The 12,277-nt window shown below is 39.7% G+C and overlaps 1 protein-coding gene across 10 annotated transcripts in view; it reads right to left on the bottom strand.

Annotated features, from left to right (window-relative positions):
- Positions 1-12,277, bottom strand: part of MID1 (midline 1) — a 251,968-nt gene that overhangs the window by 105,259 nt on the left and 134,432 nt on the right. For 9 of the 10 annotated variants that reach the window (XM_083821997.1, XM_083822003.1, XM_083821995.1 and 6 more), the window contains exon 2: positions 4-719. In XM_083821997.1, the coding sequence (XP_083678123.1) occupies positions 4-663 (660 nt within the window). In that variant the 5' untranslated portion in view covers positions 664-719. Of the gene's footprint in view, positions 1-3; positions 720-12,061; positions 12,269-12,277 lie in introns of those variants that run through there. The other variant, XM_083821996.1, reaches the window with a different exon arrangement.

Below are 12,277 nucleotides of genomic sequence, written 5' to 3'. Positions count from 1 at the left end.
AACCTTTAACTTGTCATAGCGCTCGCTTAAAGCTGCCACCTGATGGTCACGGTGCCGTCCGACCAGCTTGCACAAAGCACAGATCAGCTGGTCATCAGTCACGCAGTACATGTTAACCTTCTCGTCCTCGTGCTCCAAGCACATTAATCCCCTGATGTGCGAGTCCGGGATGGGCTCGATCAGCCGGTGGCCAGTGAAGGGCTTCTTGTTGGGGTGAGTGGCTTTCAGACACTCCTCGCAGTAGGAGACCTCACAGGTAACGCAGGTCTTCACCGCCTCCTGGGCAGGGTCCTGGTCGCAGAACTGGCAGAGGACCTTCTCGCAGGACGACATGCTGTTGCTGTCGAAAGCCCGCTCCCGGCGGGTCTCACTGGGGGAGTTGGGCCCGCTCACCGAGGCTTTCTGAAACCGGTCGATGATGTTCTGCAGGGTGACGTTGCGCTTGAGCCCCTCTAAGCCACGCTGGCTGAGGGTGATGACATAGCGGCAGGTGGGGCACTGGAAGGCGGTGATAGACTCCACCGGCTCGTTGGTGGCGCAGTGGGAGACGAGGATGCGGTGTGCGCAGTTGAAGCAGAGGCTGTGAGCGCAGGGCAGCAGCAGCGGGTCTTCAAACAGCTCCAGACAGATAGGGCAGGTCAGTTCCGACTCCAGTGTTTCCATCTTCAGGCAAAGCTTTCCTGTGGTGTCAGCGAAATCCAGGGAAGCTGATCAGCTATCTGGAAACACACGTAAAATTCGATTAGGCGAGAGAGAACATGAGGGGTCAGCCGTGGGGGGTTGTCAGCTTTTGCTGCGGCTCCTGGTGCTATCAATCCACAATACCAGGAGGGAGAGAGATCTAAAGTTTTGAAACTGCATATGCACACATCAAGGTATTTAAAACTAGACTTTTTTTTTTTTTCCTTTCCCTCCTTTCTCTCTGTTCACTTAAGAATGCAAACCAAAAACCCGTTCTTAATTGCTTTTGCGTTCTCTTTCTTGCTCATATGATTGAGGAAAATGGATGTTTCTGTGCATTGCTAAAAATACAAAATGATGACCTTTAAATAGCCTATTACAGTGAAATCAGATTTCTTCTGCAGATGCTGCTTTTGGCTTTGCTAATCTACTAGTAAAACTTTCTTAAGATCCCTCACTGTTATATAGCATTGTGCAAGATCAGTCCAGAGTATTATAGCTGATAACTTTAAATTTATTGTTGTTAATACAGTTCTCAGAGTTATTTTCTGAGACCGAAATTTTCATTTGCTATTACAGCAATAGCACAGCATTTAGAGTACACCTCATTGTTTACCTGTGCAAATATATACATTAATATGTACAGGGAATAATGTGTCAAGGAAAGCACATGATATTTTTACATCTTTTATGTATATATTGTATATTATGATATATATTAATATATTGCTCCTGTGTATTTCAAGATCATACGTACTGTATTTATACATAAAAATATGCACAAAAATATATCGCATTCATGTTTTTGGTAAATATCTCCAAAGGGCTCTATATTGTCCTAACTGAAATGCCCAAAGAGATTTAGATGAAACAAACGAAACTGCTACTAAACAGTAGTTTAGCCCAAATGTCTGATGATTCTAATCCACAAGAAGAGCCTCTAAAGAGGAAGACAATGAAATGTGTGATTTGCTCAGTGTTTTGTGTGTGTATGCACATGTGCTTTTGTGTCAGTATTCTTTATAGCTAAAACTCAGGAACTTAGTGCTTGCTCTAGTGGCCTTATTAATCATCTGAAGTGGATTAGGAATCCATGACTTTTAGATGGAAGGCATGGGATTTTCTAGACAAGGCAGTTGCACACCCCTCCCAGAGATCAACTGAAACTTCATTTTGCTTCCTTTTCTGCATTCAGCATTACAGAGTGAATTTGAAAGCGTCGCCCTACGCAGCTCTCCCTGCCGAAGCTCCCATCAGGGGCCTATCGCTGCTGCGAGCAGACAGGTCAGTGAAGCAGAAGCAAGAGCTATGGTTCACACTCACGGAGCTGTACCTCCTCACAGTACAATCTATTTAAGCTTTGTTGCTCATAACTGAAGACAGCTTCAGATGGCACAGCTGCATAGCCTTTACACTGTAAAGTCATTGTTCAGTTCTGTGAACCCTTGCCTCCTTCCCTGACCAGGAAAAAAGAGGGATGGACAAGAATCCCCCCAAACAAGTCTTGGTTCATTAAGGGTAAGGAGAGCTCAGGCTCATTAGCAGCCTTGGGAAACAAGCATGCTTGAACCTCCTGTACTTTGTTACAATTAGAGTGCGGAGTGCAGTGACAGTGTCAGGAATGCTACCTACAATGCCAATAGGAACCTCAGGAAAATGGGAGAGTTCAGCAGATGGGGGCAAGGTTCAGAGTGCCTGTCAGTATCCAGCCCTGCTTGCTCTGTGGGAAGAGCAGCAAAGGTATCTGTTCCAGAGGCATGCTTAGAAATTAGAATATTTTGCCTCTTGGCACAAATGCTCCCTTTTATTCTGCCAAGAAATCCAAGCATTTAAAAAAGGCACTGACCCCGTCAAAGAATTTGCTTTCCTGTATCTTCTGTGATGCTGATATTACTTAAAATGAAGTTCAGTTTGCCAAAGATTAATTCATTTTATAACTATCCATCAGCTGCCATAATTATATGGTGCATCTGGTCAAAATTAAAGGCCTGGCAATTTGATATAAGCAGGAAGATAGCTTCCCTTCTCTCTCCTCAGCCATAGCCACACAGCACAGAAAAGATGAAAGCATTTTCTACAGATGAAGAACAGTTTGTCTTTCCTCCTCTTCTCTCTTTGTATCACACTAGTCCCAGAAGATCAAAATCTCATTACATTTGTTTGAATCCCTTCCACACCACAACTGTATACCTCATCATCCGCTTATCCTGCAGGCTGAAAGCTGTACTGGAAACGGGAGAAGGGGATTTGGGGCTGGCAGCAGACAACGTTTTAAGGCGGCAAACAGGCAAACTAATCATTGCTCATCTCTTGTCTAGTGAAAACCTGCCAACCTCTCAGGTTTGCTTCTAAGGATTGTGTTGGGGATACGGGACTTTCTTGAATGCTCTGCTTTCTGTACAAAATCCTTCCCATTCCCTTGTGTGCCAAAATGTTTCATTCATTCAGTTTCCATCTCAAAGTAAATTTTTGTTTTAAACCAAAGTGTTTTCTATGTTACTTATCTAAAAAAGGGGTGAACAGATTAAACCAGCAGAAAATATTTGCATCACTGACTCATGGAAAGGTATTTGAATCATTGTCATGGCTCTATGTACACACCATCATACTAATCAATAACCAATTCTGATCTACCTGGCCTGACAGAGCGGTCACTTCTGAATAATGCTATTCAGTAAGAGCAAGGGTGCCAAAATCTAATCTTAGACTGTAAACTTCTTGGAACAGAAGCCAATAAAAGCCTGTCTTCCAAGGTAATCAAAGCTGAGCACACTGATAGAAACAAACAACAAAAAAAAGACTTTTCCCTCTTTTCTTTTGCAGCTGCCAATACGTCAAAACATGGTGCATCTGGGACTGAATAATGAATACGTTAAGAGGCACTGAAGAGGGGCTGCATTTTCTGGGTAATCCAATGATTGCTCTTTAATCAACTGATTTTCTGATTTGACTTTTAGGTTGGTGTCTGAAGTGCAATGTGCAGCTGATCCAGCTACAGAATTTTTCAAACACACCAGCCTTAAAGTCTCATATTTAGTAAATTTTTTTCTTGAGTGTGATAGAGAAATCATAGCAACAGTAAACTGGAAGATTAGGCAGACAGTTATAATGCATGGTTTATACATGCACATAGTTGTATTCCATAGTCAACATGGCCCATAAACAGAAAGCCACATAGACAGCCTCTAGGCACAGAAAGGAAAAGGAAAAAAAAAGAGTTCATAATTTCAGATTTGCAAAAATATGAAATTTCTGGCAGAAAATTATACTATTATCGAAGTGTCATTGGAATGAGAAGTATTGCTTTTCTAATGTTTAAAGAAAAGATATTAAAGTAAAAGTTATTGACAAAAGACAAGTGCTATTTAAAAATGAAAAATACACTTCAGTAACTTTGGAAGTGTGATATCTCCCTGGGACACAACAATTACTTCTGCATTATATGGTAAGCAATTAAGTCAATGAAATCTTGATCCCAGTGTAGTTCATGGTAAGACATCTACTAACCCTAGTGGAGTTAGCTTCTTTGAAGTACATTACTATTTTTGCAGGAGATATTAATGTTTTCAGTGGCACAGAAGAGCACACAAAGCTCTTCTGTACTAAAGAGACATAAGAAAAATGAAAACTAAATCTGAAATAGATAAATTTCAATATGTTAAGTGCCATCAGAGCTGAACAGATATAAAAATAATCTGTCAAACTGTTTCATAACTGAATACAATGTTATGCAGCAAAAAAAGCTATATTATATCTTCCGTTTGCTGTATACTTGTAGAATTACAGATCAGAGATACTACCAAAGTCAGTGGAAAACCGTTATCACTGATCGTAATGAGACCCAAAAAAATCGAAGTCTTAAAAATATACTTGCTGAGGAGGACATAAAATGTGCAGTTCATCACTCTTTAAAATGTTATCATCTATAGGAAAATATGGTGATTTGGTGGACCTGAAGTCAACCCATAGCTGACTGTAAGTTCAATCCTGATTTCTCATTGCTGGGGGTGTCAGCTTTATGAATGATCCTCGCACTTTAAATACAAAAATCAATATATAGAAGCAGCAGGACAAAAATATCAGAACATCTCTGTACAGGGAGATTTCCATGAACCAGAATGGTAAGCATTTTCTCATTGAAAGCAATGCCCTTCTATGTTCTGAAGAAATCACCTGCCTTTAGAAAAGTATTGCAAGCCACACTGCTACGTGAAGATGTTCTTACAGCAAATACCCATTTATGGCTAGAACTCTTTCTGCACTCAAATGACTACCAACAAATTGCAACTAATATCTAAAAAAATTATTTTGCCAACCTCCTTGTGAAAAAGGCAAGTAATCCAGCAGATCCTTGTGATCCAGCAGCAATAACACAGGATCTGGTGATGCTAAGATAAGAAGATACTTCGAGAAGGCGAACAGCAATCTTTAAAGTTCAACCCAGGTAGTACCTTTCATCTTATCTTGTCACGTTCAATGGCGGGGCAACTGATAACCTGTTGCAGGCTTTACTTTTATCTGTTTCTCATTGCTGTTAACCCAAAGATGTGACCAGCAGGTTGAGGGAGGTGACTATCCCCCTCTACTCTGCCTTTGTGAGGCCGCACCTGGAGTGCTGCATCCAGGTCTGGGGCCGCGAGCACAAGAAGAATGTGGACATGTTAGAATGAGTCCTGAGGAGGGACACAAAGTTGGTCAGAGGGCTGGAGCACCTCTACTATGATGAAAGGCTGAGAGAGCTGGTGATGTTCAACCTGAAGAAGAGAAGGCTCCAGGGTGACCTCATTGCGGATTTTCAGTACTTAAAAGGGGCTTATGAAAAAGATGGAGAACAACTTCTTGCTTGATCAGATAATGAAAGGACAGAGGGAATGGTTTTAAACTAAAAGAGGGAGATTTAGATTAGATGTCAGGAGGAAATTCTTCACTCAGAGGGTGGTGAGGCACTGAAACAGGTTGTCCAGAGAATCTGTGGATGTCCCATCCCTGGAGGTGTCCAAGACCAGGTTGGCTGGAGCTTTGAGCAACCTGATGTAGTGGGTGGCATCACTGCCTATGGCAGAGGGGTTGGAACTAGGTGAAGTAGGTCCCTTCCAACCCAAGCCGATCTATGATTCTACGAATGATCAGTAATATTGGTAATGATTTATATTTGTTCTACTAAGAAAGTAATGATAGTTTAATATTGCCAAAGAACTTTGTTGACCTTAACTCAGTACATTCAAGCTAAAACATGATATTTTAGAAGTGTTAACGTAATGTCTGAAGTAAAATGACTAAAATATAAAACTACACTTAAATATAAATGTTTCAAAAATTGCAGTATGGTGAGGTCACTTTTAGGCAGTAAAGCACTACAGAATTCTCCCTGTGCAGACAGGATGAATAAATCTCTAACTATTAGAATAAATTTAGCTGACAGTGTTTTAGCATGGCACATGTTGCCTCCTGCTCTAGTTGTGTCCCATCCATTTTTATTCCAGCTGTTTCTACAACCTTCAGAGAAGGTGAGAAGAAAAGCTACCAGGAGTGAAAGAAACAGCAGTGGAAGACATCTTAAGAATATTCACTTTCCACCCTTGCTCCTAGCAGGGAAGTCACAGCATGATTTAAAGCTGTTTCAGTGAACTTTAAAATTGTAGTGACCTCAGTGACACTGAGGGAGGAAACAGAGTTGTGTACCATTCTGCAAATCTGAAGCATCTTAGTAACAAATAGCACTGGGCAAAAGAGCAGGACAAGTGCCAAGTTCCAGAATTACTTGATGTGTCATCTCACTGACAAAATCACAGCTTGTTGCATTTTGGTGAATTATGGCCATAATTCATCCAAGGAGGTTGGAATAACATCTTCTCCTAACAATATTATCTAACAATTTGTTGCCTTAAAGCTGCTACTGAATGCCTGTTACAGCAAGACTATGTCAGCCCTGGTCCTCCAAACTCATATAGGGAAATGTTCATAAATGGACACAAGATTGCAAAATTGAAGATTAAACACTTGTAGATGACATGATTTTTGTAGGATATACTCGCCAACTTTTTTAGTTAGACAAAAAGATTTATTAAACTACCACTATATGAATATGAAATAAAATTTCATATGAAACATGAAAATCTGGGTTTGAAAGGTAATAAAATGTGTTATGCATGTATGTATGCATGTATGTGGGCCTATATATCCTAGGTGTGTAGTAAAAGAAGAATTACAGTTAGCACACACACTCTTCCTGAATGAACTATGGCAAGTGCTTAAATAGTCTACTATCATAATACACAGCTGCAGTTTTCAAAGCGGCAGTATTTTTCTGTTAAGTGCACTATAAAAGGAAAATTTTAAATTTACGTTCCTGTCATAAAATCTGGCATGGGCAATAAAAAAACACTTGCAATTTTTTCTGTTAGCTCTAAAACAAAAAGCAAGAAAATGTTCTTTTTGCCATTTTCTATCCCACTTTAGGATATACACAAAATTGTCTTGGGAACAACTGCTCCTTCCAACAAATGAATCTGATTGCTTTACATCACATTCAATAAACATTTCAAATGTGATTAAACCAATGGACTGCTTCATAGCCCAGTTTTTCTCAAGTCCATTACCGCTTTTACTTTCTGCATCACAGACATTGAAGCTTACGAGTAATTCATGATGCTAGCAGTTTTCAACAGCACAGCTAGTGAGATGTTCATCTCAGTATTGTAATTTGTGTAAGTAGTGTATAGGGGGCTAATAATCAAAAATCAGATTTTTTTTTCTTTAAAAAATTTTAATGAAAATTTCTGTAGCACTAAAGCAAACAAGCTGCACACACCCTCAAACACAGAAACACTTGTTTTTCCACTTTTTTTTTTTTTAATCAAAACAGTGCAAATAAATAAATATTCAAAGGATAACACCTGTTCATCAACCCCTGGTATGCAAAAACAAATACACAGCATAAAAGAAAATGGCTAGTTCATCCTACTCATACATTTTCACTGACAAAAGAATGATTAGTTGCCTTGTCTACAAGTAAGTTACATGCAATATTTCCATGTTGTTGAGATTGTTGTTTGCAGCATTTAAAGGATATTAATGCAGCAAAAGAACATCTGCCATGCTGTTTGTCGTGATGCAAAGCCTTGACAACATCCCTCTCTTGTTGAACCATATGCTAGTAACAGAATATATTTTCAAAAAGACAAATCTTATATGTTATTCAGTGAGATGAACATCTCACTGAATTAAGGTCTTTGGCACAACATCACATATTCATTCTCATGGGAGCTCAAAAAACAACTGAGCCTCAAAAGCTACATGCAAGAAAAAAGGAGAAAAATAAAAAAGATCGTGCCCTATAAATCCTCAAGCAATCAGTAAATACCTGATTTAATATTATCTATAATGTTATATTAGATACAATATTACACATGTATCTATATATATGCATATACCTATATTAGGGTACATCTGGAATGCTTTTTTACCTTTATTTTTTATATTCTTGCAATTCTTATAGCTTTATATTCATTAGACACAAGATTTAATATTTCCTCAAAATGCCTGATGGAAATGAAAGCAAAGGATTGTTTAGTCCTCAGCACATGTGGATCAACATTAGGTCTACTGGCATTAGCCGTGATCTCCTAATAAACTTATGCCTGAAGATCTGTTCCAAAAATCACTTCTCCAACTTAATTCACACTCTTCACTTGAGAAATTGGCATTTATTCTTGGGTCTATCACAGCAATACAACAACAAACAAACAAAAAACACCACTGACCAACACTGAGCAGTTCCTTGCTCTACTTGCGTACTTGCAGTACACTGAACTGCAGATCAATGATGTATTTAAAAATCAAGATTGTAATCAGGTAATTAGAAGGGGAAATTAGCTGTGAGCTGTGGGAGTGAGAGGAGGATAAGGAACAAATTATATCTGTGCTCTGAAGGTAATCTATTTTAGAGGACACATGTAGTTAGAAACCTCTCTGGTTGGTGCAGAAAGCACTCAGCTGGGGTTTCTTGGGCCCAGCAGTAACAAATGGGAACTGGCAAACATCATGAGGGCCCTCGCCAGACCCGCTCCAAGAGGAATGGGGACACTTCCCAACCTACTGCTGCCACTGGGGCCACCATGAGCATGTTTCTACCACTCCACCCAGGGAACCAGGTTCCCATTCTGTTAGCAGAATGACCTTGGAAGCGTTCTTTGGCCCTATAAACTGGAGCAGAAGTCTGAAAATACTTTGTAGCAAATGACCAGTGGAACAAATATTAGAAACCTGCTCCTCTCCCTAGTTGCCTAATGATCCTGAACACAAAGGGTGATATTCATTTGAACTGGTCTCTATAGGTTCTCATGGTAGTCACCAGAGAAAAATAGGCATCTCTAAAGGTACTTAATTTAAAAAAATTTTAAGTTATCTTTAAGATTAAATTACTTCCTAGATATACTTATTTTGTTCCAATTATATAAAGATCTTAGGGTAAGAAATTAAGACTGCATCACCTAACAAGTAACTATATCCAGTGTTCTTGAGCTTCAAAGAAGAAAATTGAGAATCTACAGCTCTGCTTTTTTAAAGAATATTCTTACGAACCCCACAATCACTTATCAGTCAAGTTTGCTTCCAAAAGTCTCTTCCAGCATGCCTCATTTCTATCATTCCTAATTTTCAAAGATCTGAAAGGATGTACAGAAAACTAAATTGACTTACAGAAGAATGATCACAAAATAGCCTGTTACTAGCCGATGTTACTGAACAGGGATTTTTCTGTATTTGGATGGTTCTGGTCCCTGCTGCATGTGAAGGGTGTGCGGACAGTTCCTGAGAAACAGAGGTGATGGGATCTGCACTCAGCAATCTTTAAGGCCAGCCTGCTTGGCATAGCAAACCTAACTTGAACTTAAATTTATTCATAATAGCTTGCCTTCTTATAGTGCAGATCATTAATCAGATGCAAGATCCTTGCTCTTCCTGTTCGTTTTACAACTACTAATCCTGCTGCAGTTCTTTATATTGAAAGCAGAGCAGGGTTCAAAGAGTTGAGTTACTTCCACTCACAATACCAAAGAGTGTTTTTACTACTTTATTAGTCCTCTCCTCAGGTTGGTTGAGTGTTACTGATTGGCAATATTAACCCAAATCACCCCAAATGGACAGAATACTGCATGACTAAAAGTTCTGACCCTGACACAATAGGACACCAAATGAAAAAGTTGAGATCAACTGAGAGGAGAAAAAAAATGCTGAGCTGAGTGCAGTGGTTAATGAGAGCCTGCTGTCCTCCCCCTAAGACACTCAAGGGTTTGGCAAACCAACATAGCCTGTTCAGTGAGGTACCACCTCCCACTCACAATGAGATGCAAAGTCAGTCTTTATTCCTTGTTAATAAGGCCAAATCTCAAGAAAGTGGCAAGTTTCTACTTAACCTCTCCTGAGGACTTTTTAAGTCATGTCAGCTGGTGCTTTTTGCAAAGAACCAGTAATGCTTTATTGTTTACCAGAGGCACACCCACTTCTATTTCTTGAGAAAGTGTTACTTAACAGAAGCATACCCATACTACAATAAATCCTTGTGATCTCAAATATTTTCTTCTATGCATTAACATCCTTTAAGGATGTTTTCCTTTACAGTCTATTTAAAGACCTGAGACAAACCAATCATTAAATGCAACCACATAATCTTTCCTCACAGGTCTTTAGTAACCACTCCGTGGCAAAACTTCATTGCTTCAAGATAAGAAATTAAGAGCAGCAAAGGGCTGCATTGTACCAGTAATGTAATTTGCAGCTTAGGAACCAAAGTAGTGAATAGTACTATTTCTTTTTAAACCCTATTGATGACCAGAGAGGTGTTCTGGGATTTGAAGTAAATTAAGAAACAAGATAACATCAGTTTCTAATCCAGCTTAGTTAAGTGATAAGAATAAATGATCCAATTTACTTATACTTCACTTGATAAGAACCAGAAGTCACAGGTGGTGGTTGGTTTGTACAGCTCTTCTCCTGTGCTCAGGGAGCTCCTGATCTTGGGAAAGGCATTGCCAAGTAGCCTTATGAAATTAACAGAAATGCTTTTTCACTGTAAGGCTATTGGCTGAATGTTCTGCCAAACATGCTCAGACACACACATACACACACATGAAGAGTATCCACTGACTATAGGTGGTCAGACTATTTTACTTGACATCCTCAAATTAACTGTCCTGCAGATAGTCTTCAGAACATCCTAAGAGTGAGCAGGAAAAATCAACCAATATGAACAATCACTTCTGAACAACTGTGTCAATACCCCCAGACAGGTCTCTTACTAAAACATTCCTAATGTCACTCAGAAAATAGATTATTAGGTTTTAAGATATCATGGAAAGAGAAAACAATAGCTTAATTACATCCCTTTGAGACCCTACTCATCCACAACACATGAAGTCTCACAGATTATCCAAAAAAAGCTAGAATAAATTGTCTGTCTCCTGTCAGTTATCAACTAAGTCACCATTACTGCAATAGAGTAGCACCCTTGCAAGAATTATTGGCATGTTTCTGCACCACCTCCAGTCTCAAATCCAGTGTCAAGTGTTTTTTTTCTTTTTTCTCTCTCTTTTTCTTTTCTTTTTTCTTTTTCTTTTTTTTTTTTTTTTTCCCCAGGAGCTTGCTAACTATCCAGTTTAATATTTACCTGACTGTCAGCTTATCTTGTTCTCAGAAAATTGCTCAGTTTGAAATACTGAACTAGGAAAATCACATAAGTTCTCTACCTGTGGGCTATACTTGCTTCTGATTCCCCCAAATGAGTGGTGCAATTTGTGGGCTTTTGAACTTGTGTGTAAAATAACTGTGATGACCAGACCATCACTCTAAGTATACTAGTGCTAAAAAGTATATCCTTTGAAAAAACACATTCTCTAGGCCATCATAGGTTTATGTTATGTAACTTCATCAGTTAGAAATAAATAAATGGGATTTGAAAGACTTTGCTTAAGGAGTGGAGCAGACTTTAGGGAATTACTGCATTTTTTTCATTCTTCTCATGTAAACATGTATCTCAGGCTTCATCTGTTACTTCTAAAACAGAATTATAATGTCCCAGATGTTGTTAACAGTATGAACATGCCAACGCTCCCTTTAGCTCTCTTGCTAGTTTCATGACAACAAGACAACAACAAACCCTCATTTGAAAACACAAGATGACAAATATTCATTGCTAAAAAGTTCCCCTTTTCTCCCTTGAGTTTCCAGTACTGAAAACAAAATTTGTCACAGCAACAGACCAAACCTCCACTCCTCCCTTATGACTGCTAAACACCTTCGAAAACACTTCCCAAATTACTTGCAATGTCAAGCCCCCACACACCGGCATTGGCTGGCAAGAAGCCACCCCACGGGTACCCACCGCTGCATCCCGCCCTCCTCCTCCTCCCGGCCGGGGCATGGCTGCGGAGACAGGGACTGTGCTGACCCCTCAGAAGGTGCTGGCAGCTCAGTGGCAACAGCTGCCCCCGTTCCAGCAATCCTGTCCCGGTGCTGCCTGCCTCTTTCACTGTGAGGCGGCCGCAGCCAGAGCACAACAGGAAAGCCTCCCCTACAATTGCAGGAAAACCCGCTCCAC

The sequence above is a fragment of the Anser anser genome, assembly GCF_964211835.1.
Source record: "Anser anser genome assembly, chromosome: 1".
Taxonomy (NCBI): domain Eukaryota; kingdom Metazoa; phylum Chordata; class Aves; order Anseriformes; family Anatidae; genus Anser; species Anser anser.
This window is presented reverse-complemented; position numbering and strand designations above follow the sequence as displayed.